Consider the following 22,196-nt stretch of genomic DNA (forward strand, 5'->3'; position numbering starts at 1 on the left):
ACGTAAATATATCAGGAAGCTCTCCTCCTTGCACTGCTTACAGGTTGTCTCTGCACACCCGAGTTCTCTCATTGCTCACATCATAGAAAAGGAAGCCACTTCTGAAGATCTTTGTAATCCTGGTGTCACCGGTTCACAGCTGACCACCAGCAGTTACTACTTTGCAAAATGAGTGACCTGGGATGGATCATGGTGTGATTCCATGAAAATTCAGGTGGTGTAGTCGTCAGAATTTGCACTGTGGTTGAGTGCATTGTAGTGGCGGTGTGGCACCAAAGTGTGAAACACAACTCAGCAGATGTCACCAGGAAAAAAAACTTGCTTTGCAGTGCTGCTAGGCAGTCTCTTTATGCCTGAGAATAAGTCTTCACATGTTGCTCACAGAGAGGAAAAGGGAGCTGCTACTGAGGGCCTTTGTGTTGCAGGTTTGTGTCTGACCATCAGCAGTTACCAAAGAGCAAAATGTGCAACCTGGGATGTATTATGGTGTGATTCCATGTTAAAACGAGGTGCTGGATCAGTGAGGAAGCAGTCTTACTGTACCACTGAGGTGGATTTTCATCCTTTTTGACATATAGACACATTATAAACCTTCTCAGGACAAATGTCTGTACTTGAAAACCTCATGTAACTCCTTGTAATGTTCCATAGCTATAGTGTAAACTATCATGGTAAAATTTTTGTCTGACTTCCTCATTAGACAATCAGGTTTTAATTGGCAATAATACCAGGAAGCACATGAATTGGATTCAGTGTGTTGCAGAATGTTATCTGAAGTTAAGTTGGGGAGCATGCACTGGTACAGTGTGTTGCCGCACCCACTACACGGCGAAACAAGTCACGATCCCGGTTTGCAACCCCCCAGGCATACACGCGGTTCAGTCCCACCATCCAGAAATGACCCTCCATCTGCCGCAGCCAGGTGTTATGTGGACAACCCCTTGGCCTGGTCCAGCCACTCGGGTCCTCAACAATGAGGATCTTATGAGCCAGATCACCCTCGGGGAAATGTGCCACATAGCCGTAGTGCCGTAACTGATGCTCCCTCACAATGCAGGTAATGTGCCTCATTCGGAACTCCATGAGCAACCTCTTGTTCGACATAAAGTCAAACCAGCGGTACCCAAGGTACCGGAGAGACACAGTACCAAAGGAGTCCAGTCTTCATCTCAGGTCACAGGATAGCGTCCATGTCTCGCAACCATATAACAAGACAGGAAGCACCAGGACTCTAAAGACTTGGACCTTCGTCCTTTTGCATAGATATCGGGAGTGCCACACACCCCTTTCCAGCGACCTCATGACCCCCCCTATGCTCTCCCAATCCGTCTGCTGACTTCACAGGAAGAGTCACCAGAGACATGAATGTCACTGCCAAGGTAAGTAAACCTCTCGACGAGGTTGACACTCTCTTTGCAAACAGACACACTGCTGATGGCAGTGCCCAAGAGGTCATTAAAGGCCTGGATCTTGGTTTTTATCCAGGACACTCGCAAGCCCGGACACTCAGACTCCTTGCTCAGTCTCTCGAGTGCCCCGATCAGAGCCTCCATTGAATCCGCGAAGATCACAGTATAATCGGCAAAATCAAGATCTGTGAATCTTTCTTCACCCATAGACCAATGTTATCTCTAAATATAAAAAGTGACGAAACGTTCAGCATTCATCCATGCCCAGGTAAAATGTCTGGTGTGCATTAAAGAGGGCTGCAATGTGTGAAGAACAAAGGCAATATGAAATCCAAAGAAACAGGGATATAAGGGCTAGAATGACAGATTACCAAAGGCAGCAAGATACACAAAAAAAGATGGAAGTGAGGGCTTGCATATCCAGTTAAAAAGGTTTCTAAATGCACAACAGACAGATTTACAGTTGTATCTGTTCTACTAAATGGCCATTTCGCTGAGCTACTTCTTCTATATAAAAGCTCTCGGGATTGTCCTTCCGTCCCGTGAGTGCTATGCAGGCACGGAGTTTCACATACCCCCCATCCATTTTGCAATGCACGATGGGATTTGTAGTTTCGTGTTTCCAGGTAAATGATGATTTTCTACTCCAGACTGTGCAATATCTTCTTTCTTACTATATAAAAGCAGTTGGGATTGTCCTTTCGTCCCATGAGTGGAAAGCGTAGCGGTATTCCGCTTATCACAGACTTACTACTTGCAGCTTGCGGTCACGAAGCGACATGATGTGAGCAGAGTTCTGGTGTTCCCATCGTTCCCTTGCTTTTGTGCGCGATGCGCTGGAATAATAGACAAAATTATGTCTCTGGAAATAATTAATGTTGATGGAGTACAAATGCCTCACCGCGTAGTAAATATCAGGGGGGTTTAAAAGGGCGACTTCAATATAGAAAAATAGTTTAAATTTCATCACAAAAATAACAGAAACTACGAGTATTAAAGTAATACCGCTCAAATGCAATATAACCAAATTAATGAGTTTGTATAAAATATCAAATTCATCTACATATTGAATTGCCTTAAGAAGTGATAAACCTAAAAGTCGGTCGCCTTAAAAGGCGGGTCAGCCTAGTGCTACATAATTGTGGTTATCTAAAATAGGCTACAAATTTAAAACAGCTTGTCAGGAGTTCAGAAGTTCTTTTGAAAACTGTGATGAAGTATAAATCCTAGAATAAATGTATTATGCTCAGCAAGATAGCAAGAACATTCAAAATAAAAAAAAAAATAAAAAAATAGAAAACTTTGAAGTCATTTACATTGTTACCAAGGCCTTGTTATGTTGTTATGCTAGTGGGACTAACAAGATTTGTAATTATTTTGTTTTTATTTCAAGAAGGACCAGCACATAAGACATAATCAGAAACGCCAGAATAACAACAACAACAACAACATTTATTTCTATAGCACATTTTCATACAAATGATGCAGCTCAAAGTGCTTTACATGATGAAGAAAGAGAAAAAAGACAAAATAAATAAGAATTAAAATTAGGCAATACTAATTAACATAGAATAAAAGTAAGGTCCGATGGCCAGGGAGGACAGAAAAAAAACTCCAGACGGCTGGAGAAAAAAAAAAAAAATCTGCAGGGGTTCCAAGGCCACGAGACCACCGAGCCCCCTCTAGGCATTCTACCTAACATCAATGACTTCACAATCTGTCCTCATGGTATTCAGGGTTCTCATGGAAGAATTTGACGATGATGGTCAGGTGGACTTAGAAAGTAGAATAGAAAGGAGAGGCAAAAATCTAAGTCAAAAAATAGGCAATGAAGGTTCAGCACCAAAAAAGATTATATAGAATATGGAATTGAGAAGAAAAAAAAGGTTTTTGCATCCATAAATTCAGACAACGAAGTGCTCAAAAAGATCCATTGCATTGTAATCAGTGTACCGATTTGGCAGGAAAACAGATAGTTTCTTGAGTAAACTGGAATATGAAAACAAAAGGCAAAACAAATGAAAATAACAATAAACAAAGCAACTAAAACTCAGATGAGAGGCCAAAATCGCACGAGAAGTCAAAAACGTAAATAAGGTTTATTCAACATATCGGATAAGGCTCAGGGCAAAAGGCTGACCTTTTATCTCATTTGCTGATTAAATCAAGGTCACGACCCCATAGACCATGCTCCTAGAAACGTGGAATGTGACCCTGACAACACTTAACAAAATGGCTTCCATAACAGGAAAAGGCCATAAAACCTCAATTTTCAATCTAAATCATGACAATCAGGAGGTTATGACCTAACACCATGAGTACGGCCTAATGACGAGTTAAACAAACAGGGCCATCCATCAATGACCAAAATGGTGGCATCGACAATGCACAGTATTTCAAAACATGAAAAATAAGCAATGATTCAAGAAACAAACTTTAGAATTTGATTCCTATCCTTTAAAAACCAAAATGCATATGGGAATATTCCTTTAAATATACAAACACATATAAAATATTTTAACCAACATAATTCATGACAAAATTGACAAACAAAAATCAGACAACCAAAAGTAATAGAATTTAAAGGCACAAAAAGGGAAGTTTTTAAATCTGCAAACTCGGATGTAAATGAAGCTTTCGATGACCTTTTAAATCCATCGCCTTATTGACAAAGGTCATGGCCACCTCAACAATATGGGATGTTTCACTAGGGACATGAGCACAAAATGGTGGTGAATGTACAGCCAACATAAATTCATTGAATTGAAATGAAGCTATCAATTGCAAAACTAACGATAAATTCTGATTTTAGACTATAAAAAATGACTCCACAAACCTGTGAAAAGGTGAATGAAATTCTGTTTAAATTTCAATAAAGAGCACATTCATAACAGAGTGATGAACGCATGCAAGAGAGATAGACAGCATGCAAGGGCATACGTGACAGCAGGAGTGGCTGCCTATGCAAAACGACTGTCAGGGACACTACGCTTATTGTGCCTTGCTAGAATCATGCGGTCTAAAGGACAAAGATGGAATTGTTCTGTTTAAAGAAACAGGACCAGGAGATAAATAGAATAAAAGGGCAAAAACAAAAGAGTAGTGAAATTACTGGCATGAAACTGTGACTGGGGGGCAAAAAGTATCAAAAGAAAAAAGGCACTCAAAATTCATCTGCACCGACAACTAGACTGGAGTGAAAAACAAGACTATAAAAAACTTCTTTATAGATGTGATATGAGCAGAGAGGTGGCTCTGAGGCTTGGGATTTGCGCCAGCAATCGGAAGATCTCGTAAACACCAAAAGTAGATAGATAGATAGATAGATAAATAGATAGATAGATAAATAGATAGATAGATAGATAGATAGATAGATAGGAAAAACACTATATAACAGATAGATAGATAGATAGATAGATAGATAGATAGATAGATAGATAGATAGATAGATAGATAGATAGGAAAAACAGTATATAACAGATAGATAGATAGATAGATAGATAGATAGATAGATAGGAAAAACACTATATAATAGATAGATAGATAGATAAATAGATAGATAGATAGATAGATAGATAGATAGGAAAAACTCTATATAACAGATAGATAGATAGATAGATAGATAGATAGATAGATAGATAGATAGATAGATAGATAGATAGGAAAAACACTATATAACAGATAGATAGATAGATAGATAGATAGATAGATAGATAGATAGATAGATAGATAGATAGATAGATAGATAGATACTTTATTAATCCCAAGGGGATTGAGCCCCTGAGCAAGGCCCTTAATCTGCAATTGCCTTGTTCTGGGTATGACTTACAGGGAAAACGTATGGGTTGGTGCCAGGATTGGCAGCCTAGCCACCGTAAAAAAACTCACATGCTATTAGTGCATGTTCTCAACCCTCTCTCATACATGCTATGTTTTCACAAAATGGTTCCCAAGATGGTGAAAGATGGTCAAATTTAAAACATTGTAAAAATGAAACAAAGTGAATTCTTATCACAAACACAAAAGAAATAACTGAGTTTAAATCAGAATGGTGACAAATGAGGATCACAACAGCATTTAAACAGGAGATCTAGATGACTATAAAAATCCATCCATCCATTTATTATCCAACCCACTATATTCTAACTACAGGGTCACGGGGGTCTGCCAATCCCAGCCAAAGCAGGGCGCAAAGCAGGAAAAAAAACCCTGGGCAGGGTGCCAGCCCACCGCAGGCTATAAAAAACTAACAAATTAAAATGAAGGATGAATCCTCTAAAGACTGCAGCCTCTCTACTCAAAGTCCATTAAATGAACGGCCATATCTTTTGCCCCAGTCCCCCTTTTTTACAGCTAATACTCATTTTTTTTTCCACTTGCACCAATCAGCCCCTTTTTATTCAGGTACCAAACTGACCCAACAAAGATAGAGTGTGACGACCCTTTAGAACACACAATCATTTAAAGCTTGTGCTTTTACGTTTTTGACGTCTTATGTTCAACAGCGGATGCTTACCCCTCTCAGCTCAGTACGAACTCGGACGATGCACCTTGAAACCCAGTTTCCGGTGTCAGACTGGATTTCAATCAGCTCATCAATCTGTTTAGGAGTCTTGATTCTGTTAACCTAAAAAGGTAAAGAAGTGTTATATATTCCTGAAAAGTACTTAATACACACTTTATTTAAAGGGATAAAATGAAAATTGCAAACTAAATCAAGGGTTTAAACTTACATCAACTTCTTATAACTGTAATCACAATAGTGGCACTACTAACACATTTGTTATAATTGCAGAACTAAATGCTGTCAATATGTCTGAAGTAAGCAGAAATAATTACTAGTGTTTATATTAAGATGGTAACTGACATTTCACTGTTGTTTTTAGTTTTCAAAATCTTTTAAAGTCGCTATCTGGTCTATATGGGGAAAATGGACAAAAAAGACAAAATAAACATAAAAACCAACCACACGTTGAACTAGAATCTTATAAGCAACTACTCAGAAATAACATTTTAAATATTTTATTGTGAAATAAAATTTTCTAAGGTTTCTTTGTAATGTTTGACGTTCCACACATCCATTTACTATCCCATATTCTTTTTGATCAGGGTTCATAGTGACCCAAACGCAATATTCACAGAGAAGATACAAGGCCTACAAGGCAAGGTCAAATATCGCAGCCTCACTTGTACCAGGCAAACCTGCAGTCACCAGTTTAATTGATATCTTGGTCCTGAAGGAGACCCTCATAAACAAACAGAGAAGGCAAATTCTACACCGAGGATACATTAGACGGGAAATTAAATGAAAGCCCAAGAAATTTACAGCAGAATTCAGAGGATCACATAAGTCTACTCAATGGGTAGGGATCTGTGCACTTTAAGTGCTGTTAATATTATTATCTATATTTAGGGTGGTCCAGATCTAATTATGCAGATCCAGATCGTCTGGATGACTTTGATTTATGCGGGGATGATTCCAGTTTGGTGCGAATACGATTCTTCATGCCGTCAGTTTGCACACTTCTCGATGGTCCAGGATTTTTTGGGTGATTTTCTATGTAATAAACTTAATAAGTTATAGCATAATGAAAATGGCATAATTAGATCTGGACCACTCTATATATATATGAGTATGTGAGAGTTTTACCAAATAAGTATGTCCAGTCCCTCCACATCAATTAACATGAGAGTTTTACTGGGCCTGTAAGTAAGTATCAATCAACGTAAGACCTTTGCTGGGGAAGTAATTAAATATTCATCAATAAAACAATTTTACTAGGTAGGTAAACAATTTTATGATAGTTTTACAGGGCAAATAAGTATGTACGGCCAGTCCCTGTGCATAAAGTAATAGTTTTACTAGTTAGCTGAATTAAGTATCAATCATTACAAGAGTTTTACCAGGTAGGTAAGAAAGTATCAATCAATGACTTTTACAAGGTAGATGATTATGTATCTCCGGGCCGTCCACATCAATTAAAGAAAGTTTTCTACTAGATAAGTAAGCAAGTATCAATCAACGTGAGGGTTTAACTGGGTAGAAAAAGAAAAGTATGAATCAAAATGAGAATTTTCCAGAATAAGTAAGTATGCATGTCTAGTCCCTGTGCATCCATTAATGTGAGAATTTTCTTGGTAAGGTAAATATCTATCAATATCAGAGTTTTACAGGGCAAGTAAGTATGGATGTCTATTCCCTGTGCATCGATCAACATGAGAGTTTTACTGGTTAGGTAAGTAAGTATCAATCAATGTGATTGTTTTACTGAGCCAATAAGTAAGTATTAATCAATGTGAGAGTTTTACTGTCTAGGTAAGTAAGATCAATTAATCAATGTCAGAGCTTTACAGGATAAGCACATACAGTATGCATGTCCAGTCCCAGTGCATTAATTAATGTTAGAATTTTACTGGGCAGGTAAGTAATTATCAATCAATGTGAGAGTTAAAATGGGTAGGTAAGAAATTATTAATCAACGTGAAAGTTTTAATGGGTAGGTAAAGAAAGATCAATCAACAGGAGAGCTTTACAGGGCAAGTAAGTATGTATGTCCAGTCCCTGCGCAACAATTGATGTGAGAATTTTACTAGGTAGGTAAGGAAATATCAATCAAAATGAGAGTTTCAATGGGTAGGTAAGTATACCTGTCCAGTCTCTCCACATCATTCAATGTGAGACTTTTACTAGCTAGGTAAGTAAGTTATCATTCAATGTGAGACTTTTACTAGCTAGGTGAGTAAGTTATCATTCAATGTGAGACTTTTATTAGCTAGGTGAGTAAGTTATCATTCAATGTGAGACTTTTACTAGCTAGGTGAGTAAGTTATCATTCAATGTGAGACTTTTATTAGCTAGGTAAGTAAGTTATCATTCAATGTGAGACTTTTATTAGCTAGGTAAGTAAGTTATCATTCAATGTGAGACTTTTACTAGGTAGGCAAGAAAGTATCCCTCACCGTGAAAGTTTTCGCGGGTACGAGACTATCCAGGCCCTCCACATGAATTAATGAAATATTTTTACTGGATAAGTAAGCAAGTATTAATCAAGGCAATAGATTTACTAGCTGGGTCAGCAGGTGTGTTTGCCCAGTATCTCTGTAACAATCATGTACTATATACATTTTACATGCTAGTTTACTAGTGCTTGGTGCGCCTCATTTACGTTACATCTTGCCTTATTCCTCAATGTATGTATTCATGTACAGAGAGCTCCATATGAGCAAATGCATCATATATGTGTGTACACTGAAGTAAATGTCTGCGTCAAATAAAAGTTTATGCAAATTTAATTCCTTGGAAATTCCATGTATGAGAAACTAGAAGAAAACTTTTCACTCCGAATGTAGTTTATTGGGAAGTATTTGGTAAATCCTGAAACTAAAAGCCAGTGGAGGCTTAGTTAAATAAATCTCAAGGGTCTTCAAAATAGGAGTTTTGTGGGGAAGAACACACAGGGAGGCCACATGTTCTACCTGGGCAATGCTTTGCAATTAGTGGATGCCTCAGCAAACATTTTATGTGGCGTGGGTTTAACTAGTAATTATTTGAGGGTCAAAAATTATTCACACGCTGGTTATATTAAAACTTCTGTTGGCAGCACTGTCTTATCAGTGCTTTCCATTTGAGGTCCCTGTCTCCCCAGTCACTGCTGTGCAGGTGTGAATGTGTTATGTCAGATTATTTGTAACTGTGGTGCAAGAAAAAATGGCTGCCCTACTTGTGATTTGCACAAACGAAGAGCAACGTGCCGTTGTTAGTTTTTTGTGGTCTGAGGGTGTGCTTGGGGTCGATATTTATCGAAGACTTGTTCACAGAAGTTTGCACGAATGGATAGAGAAGTTCAGGTAAGGTTGCACAAGAGTCAGCCATCAAGAAGGAGCTGGATGCCCATCCACGTCCATGACTGACGACAACATTGAGTGGGTACGTGAAGTGATTCTGTTGAATTGACGAGTGACAGAAGATGATGTGGCAAATCATTTGCAAATCAGCTGGCTATGCAATAATCCACAACAGATTTGGGTTTTGTGAAAGAAGCCCTACGAGGATGAAGACTTACATTTGATGAAGAGGTGAAGACAGCGGTGCATTCGTGGCTCACAACTCAACCTAAAACATTTTTTAATGAAGGAATACATAAGCGTATTGAAAAGCAAGGAGATTATGTCGAAAAATTATTTATTTATCTTTTCTAAAAGCTGATTAAAATAAATTTTACAACTGGAGTGCGAATAATTTTTGACTCACCTTCATACTGATACTTTTATCCAATGTCATTTAGAAGATCAGAATGCATTAAAGCAGCAGCATTACCCTCCATAATGTTTGACAAAGACACAATTTTACTTGATTTACTCCCCTACTCCACATTTTAAAATTACAAATTAAACAATTCAAATGTGATTAAAGTGCACATTGCAGAGTTTAATTTCATTCACACCATGTTGAAAATGACAACACTTTATTTGCTTGATTCCCCCATTATTTGCAGATACATTTACAGTAGGTTAACTGATCACACAATGTACCCCTCTTCTGGGCGTAATACATTGTATTGACGTCAAGAATGTGTCTTGATCAATACAGTTTAGAGGGAACAATAAAGTAACATCCTTATATATTTCCTTTAAGCTGCTGCCTGATCATTACTCACCGTGAAGACCTTTTCTGGCTGCCCACGAGCTCTCATGTTGGTGTCGTGAATTTGTTTCAGAATCATCCAGGCTTCGTCATGCTTTCCAACCTATTCAGTGAAAAGAGAGATTATTTAAATTAGCTCAAATAAGCATGTGTTCACATTGTCAATTCAGAGATTAGAGTCTCATTATTCAGCACACCCACTTCTCAGCCTGATAAAAACACTCTGTGAAATCCCACCTCATGAAAATGTGTGCTGAAATCGACACACTTGCTTCTGTTTGGAAAGAAGATTATAGCATTAAGTGACAATGGCCCTTGATAAATAAGATCTGATCAAAATGTTGGCATAGGTTTAGATATTTTTACAATGTGTGAAGTGGTTTGACTAAAGAAAATCAGTTAAAAAATGTAGTGTAAAAAATTGTCAATATTGTGGGATACCCGTGAAGAGATGTCACTGTTTACTGTGCTAATATTAAATGTGACATTACATATCTTTTGTCAATGTTTGTTGTATATTGCGCAGTGTACACCATCACAAGACACTTTGCGGCACCAACAAGTTAACAGTACAGCATTAAATATACTCAGCACCATCAGATTAAAGTAAATACAACAAATATACCTCAATGGCAGGTGCCAGGAGAGGCGTGGAATCTACATGACAGATGTTAAAGAGCGGGTTTCTGAAGGAGCTATATAAATCAAATATGGATATACCAACAGGGCACTAAACATTGCTTTACTCACAGTTAAATATCAAAAGGACTTGCCAAAAGATGACAGATAGACACCAACACTACAGGCAACAGAGGGCCAGGAGAGTAAACAAAATTCCACCAGGTGACGATTGAGCTTCTGGTAATGCAGCATGTCCAAGAAGTGAAAACTTCACAAGAACAGAAATAGGACCAGGACGAGGGGGAGGTTGGGGTAGGTGAGGGCATTTAATAATTTAACAGAGGTCCCTCAGTCCTCTAGCAGCGGGGAGGTCCTTGCAGTGCATAATAGTAGTTGGCCACCTGGAGGTTGACTAGCCATGTTTAGGTGTTTTTCTACCACAGGAACTTTGTTTTCAGGAACTAATGAATTTCTATACGACGTCGGCCCATGGCCATTTGTGGTCTTCAGTCACTTTGGAAACCCTTATGCACAATATGTCATGTGCAAAGAAGAGTAATGCGGTGCAAAGTGTGGTGCGATCAGAAGTTCACTGGGGGCCTCTCCACCTTACTGCCTTGAAGCAATCACGACTTCACAGGTGAGATTATTGCTTTGATGCAGTGCAGGGCATTGTGCACTACGGAGGCCGCTATGAAGAGTGATATGGTGAAAAGTCCGGCACAATCAGGAGTTTGGGGGTTCACGGGTGACACCCCCCCCACCTTATTGATTTAATATGGTGCATAGTGCAGTGGTCCAGGTAGGTGGCTCCGAAAAATTATGCTGTGTGAAGTGTGGTGTGATAGGGAATTCATAGGGAACCTCTCCACATTAATCGCTTTGAAACAATCACAACTTCATGGGGGAGGCCATATTACTTTAATGCGTTGGACACCAGGGAGGTGGCTATGAAGACTGATACAGTGTGAAGTGCAGCGCTCCATCTTCTCCTATAACTCTCCAAAGTCCAAATTACCAACAGCTTTGTAAGATGGTGCCAGTGATTGTGGTAAACTAATCAGCACAATTCAATCAGGAATTATCATGGGTGGGGTTCAGGGGATGAATGAAAATACCCTGGATTAGGAACTAAAAAAGGACCAGGAACTACCTACCAGGAGCTACAAATGGCCTATGAAAGTTCCTGAATTTCCAAGAAGTCCCTGGTTCCTGAAAAACGTTCCTGTGGTGGGACAGCACCTTAGGTGTATGCTGGGCCAGCAGATTGCATTCTGGGAGGGCAGCCACAGGTGTTTCCAAGAGAATTCCTAATCTCTAAAGTGATCAGATGATTTCCCCCTTTCTAGTCATTATTCTAGTGAGCTTAAATGAGCAGATGTGGACATGAACTCGGCTAGTGACAGGAAAAGGAGGTCATGTCCAGGAAGATCAATGAAGCACCAGAACTTGCCCCTGTGAGGTTCTTAGAAGGAGCAAACATTACTGCCTCTTTTAGTTATGTGATTCAGGATGGCTTTATTAAAGAAGGCACTGGAACTAGGGATGTTATTTATAAAACGCACCATGGATTTGAGTGTAAAAGTATTCATACACCAGAAAACACACATCCGGCATACACACATTTCTATACAAGTTACCCTTTATAAATCTCAATAAACACATCTTGAAACCTGCCCAGTTGCAACCCTGAAACAACCACATATGGAATATGCTAATGAGCCTCTTGCATGTGTAATGACGATGCTGCAGACCTTCATGGTCTGGTACTGCAGCCTACTACTTGGCGCATCCAGACACTGCCACCCGCATTCGAGAAGTTCTATTGTGTGCTCCACAGCTGACAGCACAAGAGCACATATGGAATTGTAGCGCCTCTCCTCTACACTATGAGACTCGGGGAGAGGCATAAGGTGCACACATCTGAGCAGATAGCCATTATCACCTGGCACATCTACTGACATGATTGTTGTTACAACAAAGAGTGTAGGCCAATTGAAACACAGAGAGTTCATCCAGTTACCTTACCAACAAGCCAGCGATCACATACAGCAAGTCATCTGCCAAAGCTACTTTGCCTTAGAAGAAGTGAAGCTTGGGTTGATCCAGGCCACCGAGCCATGACGTTGGTCAGTCTCATCGTGGCATCACAGATGACGTGTGTGTTAATGGAATATCACTGCTTACGCTTAACAAAAGCATCTTCATTCTTGCTAGGGGCCCTTATTATAATATGAGTGCAGTCAATTGTCATGATTACATTAGGAAAACTAGACTGTGCTACAAATTGCCTTTTTAAGTCCATAAGCTGAATGTAGTGCCTTGTTATTTGAATAAAGGCTTCCAGCACAGCAGGTGTGATAGATCTGAAGCTCCACTGAGCTATTCCTGACCTGCCACCTAGTATCTTCTGGTAGTTGCCTGTCACCAGAAAGCCAACATTTGTTAAAACCTTCATAAGAACAGGTTTAACCTGATTTCAGGCAGTCTGTCCTTTAACGCCAGGCCCAGCTCAGCACATCATTCCAAAAAGTTGGCTCAATGCACATTATAATGATGGCTCGTGATACGAATTACTGTGTGCCTGATTCATACTTGATCATGGGTGTCTCATTTCCCAGTTTCTCTGAAATGTTGCATACAGATGGATCAGAATTGCCATAAATATATGTCAGTTCTCCTGTCAAGTTTTCCTTGAGTGGAACAATTCTCACACACATTTTAGGCTTCTATTAGTGAATATAAAAGTTTTATAAATATGATCCCCCAAAATCCACCCTATAATGGATACAAGATTTGTCTTTAATGCCACCAGGCCCATGAAAATCAAGAGACTGATTAAACAAGGACTTTTGGATCTACTCATCTTTGGGAATTTAAGATAAAATGATGGTGAAACCCAAAAGGTTGCACATACTGTACTTATTGCTTCAGAATTACTCAAACTTTTCTTCTTTTACAAATCTTGGTTGTGGCATTAGATCCCTCAGAAAGTTTGAGATATAAGGTATCACGTTCTGGAAATTGTGTCTGAAAGTGCTGTACCGTATGTGAGATGCATGCTTAGAAACGACTAAAACAGCAAAACTGTGAGTCATGTTATTTCAGACATCAGTGAAAGTTAAGAGAAAGTGCATTTATGACACAAAGAAGTGAGCACTTCTTAACACAAAAAACTTTTGAAATATCAGACTACTGAGCTAGGTATTCAAAGTGGGGACTTCTGTGACTTGCCAACTTTTGGATATTACAACAGCCCATTTTTGCTTTTCTATTGACTTCATTAGCATAACAAAAGCACTTGTATGGGATTTGAAGAGGCTCATACAAAGAAAACAGCAGTGCAGACAACAGCAATCATCATTTCCAAAAAGCCCCCCATACACCCATAACATCTTCATCAAATGGTGCAGACAACTCATACATGTCACAGTTTATGGATCAGCATTATTATGAAATCCGGTAGTCCTGGCCTTGATTCACCTGAGTCACTTATGGAGAGTGGCATGTCACAAGTTAGAGCATATCTTAATGGTTTTATATTTCAGTCCTCAGAGGTTACAGAATCTAGAGTAGGGAGATGGCAGACAGTTATTTTGGAATTGGCACAGGCCACTCTGTTTATAGGCAGACAGTTTAAAAAACTGTGATTGAGACAGTCAAAAACTTCCAGTGTCAGACCTGTTAAAAATGGTCACCACTTACTGTGACACTCTGGGCTCTTTTCTACTGTCTTTCTTGACCATAGCCACTCATTGATCAGATGATCTTGACATACAGATTGGTGTTCCCTCATCTGCAAAATGTCTTATGTTACGATAACCTGCTCTGTCACAGTTTGCTTAAATGTCTGCTACAATTTTTCCGTTCTCCACAACAGCACATTTAATTACGTCCTACTAACGATTGAGCCTTGTCTCATATCATGATCATTACCAACATTATAACAATTGACTGTTAGAAATATTTAATGTTTACCTCTAGGAAGTACCGTGGACTCTCAGGCATGAAGGTGAGTGCCACCACAGCACCAACGCAGGGCAGAGCACACACTATGACGAAAACCCTCCAGCTGTGGAACTGGTAAGCTGACCCCATGCTGAAGCTCCAACCTGCAGAAATAAATGGTGGCCTGGTATTAGTTTGTTCTTAAATATCCACATCGTACCAACAAAACAAAGGAGTCTTATGATCAGTGTAATGTCCTGTCCAATGCCAGCATTTCTTATTTGCCTGGTAATGGTGGGGATAAACTCTAAACTCTAAAAATTGCTGCAGGTACTGCTGGAAGGCCGGCGGACAGGTAACGGTACCTCTGGGGTATTACTGAGACTACAGCCTTCAGAGGAGCTCTTAATCAGATCCCGTGTTGAGGACACAAAAACTCAAGCCCAGAATTCCAACAAGAAGAATATTTATTGGAGTAAATATGGTTTACAAGGAAGGTTATAATGGAAGTATTACGACAAAAAGGTTGCACAAATTAAAATAGTTAAAATGGTGCATCTCTGGGTCTTACTTTGCACATTTTGGCCCTTACTAAAATTACGTACCCGCCTAATATCTTCTCGACACACTTCCACCTTTCACAAGCTTCTACCGACATTGTGGCCTCCTCCATCTACACTACTCCACCAGGAAAACCTTTGTCTCCATTGTGCTCCAGGCTACAGCTGGATTTTTAAAACCCAAAAAAGTCTCAAGATTACCTCACTAGAGCTCCTCTTACAGAAGGGTGGCCAGAATGGAAATGGTACAGGCCCTGAATGCTTCAAGTGCATAGACAGGTGGAAATCAGTGGCAGGTTTTTCAGAACCCTGTAGGTAGAGCCTTTTCAGTGGCAGATTTTGTTGCTATTAACCACAAACTTTTTAAAGAGTTGCCCCCAGACGCCTGCATTCTTAACCAAAGATTCATATCTGGCCCCAGAAAACCATGAAGTTCCGGACTCCAGGGTTGTCTGGGAGTTGTAGTTTTCATTCAGGTCACCTTTCTGTAAGGGGAGCTCCAGTGAGGCAAACTCGAGACTTTTTTGGGTTTTAATAATCCGGCTGTAGCCTGGGGCGCAGTGGAGACAAGGACTTCCCTGATGGAGTAGTGTAGGAGAAGGAGGCCACAATATTGGTAGAAGCTTGTGGAAGGTGGAAGTGTGTCAAGAAGATATTAGGCGGGTATGTAATTTTAGTAAGGGCCAAAATGTGCAAAGTAAGGCCCAGAGAGACACCATTTTAACTACTTTAATATATGCAACTTTTTTGTCGTAATACTTCCATTATAACATTCCTTGTAAACCTTATGTGTGTTGAGAAGATATTAGGGTGGTACGTAATTTTAGTAATGGCCAAGTACTTTATTTGCTCCAAGGGGGAATATAGTTTTTTGCAGAGGCACAAGAAATATAAAAATATTACAAGAAGAAACAAGAACACCACCACACAAATGCACACAAAAATAGTGCAAAAAAGAATAAAACTTCTGACTGGGCTAAAGACAAGAGAGGTGTCATAGTGAGGCATTATAAAGGTGCATAGCCATTGGCTGGGTTGGCATTAAGTGTACATTGTGCCCCTAGGAACAGTTGGTTGCAAGTGTCTACAAAGACGTCCAAAGGAGAGTGTCCCTTTCTGATTTGTGTGGTCAGATTCAGAGCTATAATCGTCACAGGGGGAGTTTGGTCCCTTTGGAGAATGGCACACTTGCGATTTCATATGAAAAGCATTCCTTCTTGGAGACTGGCGCCCTCAGAGAGTGTTGCTACCCCCTAGGACAGCGGGAGTCTGTGCCTAGGACTGGTCCTGGCTGTTAGTATAAAGCAGCTACAGTAGAGTTTCTACTCGTACACTTGTGTGATATAATTTGTTAGCTGTGACAGATTAGGGCTTTCTCACTCCCTTGTACCCTCAGACCACACGTCAGACACCAGATAAAAGTCCAAATAATTAATTTATTATTATAATAATGTGCACAAAGCACGCTCCTCTCCACAATTCTCAATAAATAAACAGTAATCCAAAATCACAATCCTCCAAACTCCCAGACACTTAGCCACCCTGCCTCCCAACTCAGCTCGTCTGTCTGGGATTTCCCAGAGTCCTCTACAGTCCTTGACCCGGAAGTGTTTGTCCCTCAGTCCATGTGTCTTTCTATCACTTCCGAGTCAGGTAAAAACTCCTTTTCTTCATCCCGGAAGAACGTCATTTCTTCTGTCCATGTGAGTGGGACGTACTTCCGGGGTGTAGGGAAAATAGTCCCTGGGCCTCCCTGCAGCGACTCCTGGCGGCCCCCATGGTATCCAGCAGGGCTGTGCATTAAAAGACCACTGTCCATAATTCCCGGCTGGCATTCGGGGCATGTCTACGCTGCAAGGAGGGCTCCGTCTGGTGGCCTGGGGGTATTGGCCAGGGTACATGGCCGGCCATATCTTATATAGCTAAAAGTCCTCAGTGTTGGTGTGTCTGATGTGCAGCATTGTTCATAATGGCACTCGGTTTTGTCTTCATTATCTCCTTTGCTACGACTTCCAAGGGATCCAGAGTGTGTCCCATAGCTGAGCCTGCCCTTTTAATCAGCTTGTTGATTCAGTGGTCCTCTCCTAAAGTGATTTAACTGGCCCTGAACACCACAGTGTGGAAAAATCACACTGGCCATTACAAAGCTGTGGGACACGTAAAGGATGTCACTACCCACTCTAAAGGAACAAGGTCCTTGAAGCGTCTTGTGGCAGCCCTTACAGGGGTTATCTAATCTGCCTGAAGACAACTTGCTCATGCTGCCATTTGCTGTCAGTTGCTTCTGTGCCATACTACGGGAGACACAACAAGGACTTCATACCACACTGCTTGTCTTTCGCTTATAATTCAAACAGCATCCTTCCATCCATTCACTTCCCATCCCCAAGCTAAAAACACTTAATCCAGTTTCATGGTTTTAGGAATCTGGTGCTTACCTCGGGAGTAGAGCTTATGAATGAAGACCACCCTTATTTAATTAGAAGTGCTGTTTAAGATTTTTTTTTTTTTTTAATTTACAGCTCCTTTCACAATACAAACTTAACTACTTTAAATAATTTGCTCATGTCTGTGAGCTTCATCTTCTAAAAGTAGGAAAGAAAGCAGAAATGGAAAAAAAAGAAAGCACATTCTTAGGCTTTGTTAGATCACTGGTACAATAATTTGTGGAGCCGCTATTGGATTGTCAAAGCAACAAAGAGAAAGTGAACAAGACGAATCTACAAAGAGAACCCACTAGTGAAGCTTATAAGGAACAAAAGAAGGTCATCAAGTAGGAAATGTTGTGCAGCTCGATGAAAACACGATTTAATTAATTGGAAAAATTTCCTAATGTATTGCTGTTTCATTTCCCAATGTTAGACTTGACCTCTGATCCTTTTTGAGTGCGGACAAATCTCATCATAAATCTTTGCAGTCAGCAAGTAAGTTCCAGCAATGCCGCAGATCGTTAAAACCACTGGCCTAGCTGTATCCTGGGAACGCTTTTAACGGACCATTGCACAGAACAAGAGTCTTCTCAGTCGCGGAGCCTGCTGCATACCTCCTCCCTGCTCAATATCACCTTCTCACTCTGCTGATTGCCAGCGGGGACTGGGAGGAATACACAAATGCTGCTGTTACAGCAGTTGAACAGAAGTCAGCAATGCTGGCTCGCCTTTTTCTCTGCTTAAATATTATCAGGGTGAAGAGATGACACAGTGTGGCTGTAGGCTTAGAATAACACTGCATTATTCCAATTCTGCAAAAAAATGGTGCTGGAAAGCCCATACATTCTTTTGAGTTACCTATATCTCTCGTTTTTACTATGACAGGGGGCTTCTGGCAGAAAAGAGTGCACATTCTCTAACAAAAATATGTTCATTTTCCAAAAATAAAAATGGATGATCAACGGCGTGGGCATAAATTAACAACAAATGAGCAAGAATATAAAACCTAGAAGCCACATGCAGCCTAACTATTGTTATACATGGTGTGCCCCTTCAGCATATGTTCTGGGGGAGCAAGCTTGGGAGACCCAATACCTCCCCCTGGCCATTAGATGGCAGCCTCCCTGGGTTGCAGCGGTGCCTCGGACTCCCACAGGGCTTCATGGGTGTTGGAGTTTGGTGCAGCCCTGTTGGATTCCGCAGGCGCAGCCAGGGGGTGCTGCAGTGGGAACTGCTGGGCCCTTGTGGGCAATATTTTCGCCACACTCAGAAGTGTAGCCGAGACTCGGCAATCAAGCACCGTGAGCACTTCTGGGTGCCTAATAAAAGGAGCCAGCGACCACCACACGGGGCCAGAGTCGGGAGGAGGAGGACGAGGTTGCCTGGGAGGTGTGGGGGAAGAAGAAGAGCGTGCTTTACTTTGTGTGGTGCTTTACTTTAGTTTTGGGACTGTGTCAGGGCTGAGGGACACGGGGAAGACGTGGACCTAAGCTGAAGAAAATTAAAAGCATTTTGTTGATTTTAGTTTGCCTCCGTTGTCAGTCTGTGCCGGGTTGGGTGCATATATAGTATATCACAATGTGCACTGGAGGATCGCCTTCTGGGCTCTCCTGACATATGCAATACCACCCCAGGACGAGAGGTGGTATTGTCGCTAAAAGGATTGTCTCTTTTTCTCTCCACAGTGCTGAGAAGATGCCCATTGAGGCCAATTGATTCTGAGAAGCTTCACCCCTTCCGATTAAGACAGTATAAAGCTGGACGTCCCGTGAAGGAGGCCTCACACTTTGGACTTAAGCCACTAAACCACGGAGCACTCCCAAAGCCTGACCAGCACTACTCACTCCTCTCTGCTTGAAGCCCGGCGAGATTCGGCAGCAGTCGCATATTTATTTTCAAATTTGGTCTCAATATTATAGAGTGGCCTGGCTGGCCCCTCAGCCTACTTTTGTGCTCATTCACATCTGTCACTTGTCCACACTATATACACTGTACATTCAAGACCCTCCCAACTTGCTAACCATCCAAAAACAAACTCACTTCCCAAATTCTCCATACTTATGGCCAGATACCCTTTTCTCCAGTTGAGTCCTTGCCCCAAACTCCCTCCCTATTGTAAGTTCAATGGAACGGTAGTGCTGAGCACCTTCATGATCTTATCCTGGGACTTCTGAGGCAATCCAGAAGAACTCCATTTGTGGTCACAGTTGGACTCAGCAAGTCCATGGGATGTTTCAGGCAGGATCTTTTTCCCTGGTTCAAGTTTATTAAAACTTTTATTACTATATAAATATATGTTGGTATGTTCCAGCAGACCCCCGTGAACCTATTCGGATTCAGCGGGTTAGAAAATGGATGGATGGATGGATGTTATGCTATTTTTTTCTGTTTTTTGATCTTGCTCTTGTATATATTTTGTTTATTTAATATGTTGTTGTTTATTAGGGTGGCATGATGGCGCAGTGGGTAGCACTGCTGCCTCACAGTTCGGAGACCTGGGTTTGCTTCCCAGGTCCTCCCTGCGTGGAGTTTGCATGTCCTCCCTGTGTCTGCATGGGTTTCCTCCCACAGTCCAAAGACATGCAGGTTAGGTGCGTTTGCAATTCTAAATTGTCCCTAGTGGTGTGAGTGTGTGTGCGCACCCCGCGGTGGGCTGGTGCCCTGCCCGGGGTTTATTTCCTGCCTTGCACCCTGTGTTGGTTGGGATTGGCTCCAGCAGACCCCAGTGACCCTGTAGTTAGGATATACTGGGTTGGATAATGGATGGATGGATGTTGTTTATTAATCATTTTTCAATTTTGTGCTATGCTACTTTCCTATGTCTTAGTTTTCTTTGCTGTCTGCTCTGCTGTTCTGTCTGCTAGAGCCCAGAGATGCAGTGTGCCCATGGAAAAGAGTAGTCAGAAACAGGTAGGGGTCAAAACCGGGAGATCAAGGCAACCCAATTGTAAGAATATAGAGCACAAGACAGAAATCAGAAACCAAGAAATAACAGCATGACATCAAACACTGGGAGATCAAAAATAGTTAAATCACAAGGATAGGGAATAGAATGAGTTTGGGGATCCTAAAATCAGATGCCACAGCATCATTTTGGACGACCTTTAAATCTGTCACCAACTGAGACGTCCTTGGCGCCATGTATCCTGCAGAATGCTGGGATTGATATGGGAGACTGTTGTGATGTGAGATTTTACATATAACTTGATAAATGTTTTGTATGTCTTTATTTACTGTATAATTTAGGCAAACCAAGTGGTGAGAGGTATTCGTGTTTGCACAACCCCCAACCCTTTTTACGACTGTCTCTTTGTAATTTTATGACAGGATTTGGGGGGATGTGTCTTAAACCAGTTTGATCCCCCACACAAAGCCAGGTTAGCATAACATATGGTCTTGGGGGGGTTGCAGGTGTTAAATGTACTATTGCTCCCATTTGTCTGAGATATGGCTGTTTGGAATTGGCTTGTCTCAGAGGCCTTTAAGTACCATGATGTCCTATTGGTTCTAGGAATTGGAGAGAACATCTATAAATGTACTTGCTCAACCACATTCTCTCTCTCTCTAACTAACATATGATGAAGAAGCATCTCTCTTGCTAACCTGTGATGATGAAGACAACACAATGAAGAGCACAGCTCAGTAGCCATATTGAACAGACATGTGGCTGAAAGCTGAGCACCAACGATACCTTAACTAGAGACATTTTAAGTAACTGCAAGTCTGTGTGCCACCTGAATTACACATCACCATTTTATCAGGTTGTATGGTTGGCAATATTCAAATGTACTTTGCATTTTGTTATTATTTATGGATATTATCAGTAATACATTATTTTATGTGTGACTTAACTCCTGCTTGTCTTTTTACTACATCTAATTGCCTGAGGTTATAGATATAGAAGGGAAGATGGGGAGAAGTTATATAGAATAATACCTTATATACAGTGGTAAGTCTGTGAGATTAGGTATTCTAAGGCTACATATTAATAATACAATAGGGGACAGTAGAGCAATACATATATTACTCTACCAAGATAAAACAGAGACGAAAACAACACAAAACATCAGTGCCCATCGAGATACAAGATGGTGTCGCTGTAACCAAAAAATAAACAGGTTTCAAACAAAGCGTTTCATTTGAAAACAGAAGGAAAATTCCGACCCCATCATCTCGAAAACCCCCAACGGTATGTGTAAGTCATGGCTAGGAACATTACATAGCCCTAGAATAAAAAAACAGATATTATTAACATACCATCTGCCTCCTGTATGCGGAGTCCAGGGTGGCAGGGCCACCTGATTACGTATTTGACGGGCTGTCCCAACCATTTAAAAAGAGACGCTTCAGGTGGTATTGGCACTGCAGTTTTAAACTCCATTCCTATTTCTCACTGTAGTGGTGTTTCTCACTGCAGTTATTTCATTTACTGGTTCCACCCCATTCCCTCTCTTTAAAGGTTTTCTGGTTTGTGATTTCATGGTTTTGTTTATACTCCTTTTGTTCTCTTGCCTTTTTGTTATTCATTTTTCAATAAATCCATAAATATTAAAGAAACTCTGATTAGTTTATTTGTAAACAGATA

At 40.7% G+C, this 22,196-nt stretch overlaps 1 protein-coding gene across 1 annotated transcript in view; it reads right to left on the bottom strand.

The window, feature by feature from the left end:
• sv2ca (synaptic vesicle glycoprotein 2Ca) overlaps window positions 1–22,196 on the bottom strand; it is a 316,083-nt gene that overhangs the window by 38,402 nt on the left and 255,485 nt on the right. Inside the window, exons 5-7 of the mRNA XM_039758413.1 lie at window positions 14,653–14,786; window positions 10,067–10,156; window positions 5,926–6,036 (exon numbers count right to left, since the gene is read on the bottom strand). Coding sequence (XP_039614347.1) covers window positions 5,926–6,036; window positions 10,067–10,156; window positions 14,653–14,786 — 335 coding nt within the window. The remainder of the gene's footprint in view (window positions 1–5,925; window positions 6,037–10,066; window positions 10,157–14,652; window positions 14,787–22,196) is intronic.

The sequence above is a fragment of the Polypterus senegalus genome, chromosome 7 (genome assembly GCF_016835505.1).
Source record: "Polypterus senegalus isolate Bchr_013 chromosome 7, ASM1683550v1, whole genome shotgun sequence".
NCBI lineage: Eukaryota > Metazoa > Chordata > Cladistia > Polypteriformes > Polypteridae > Polypterus > Polypterus senegalus.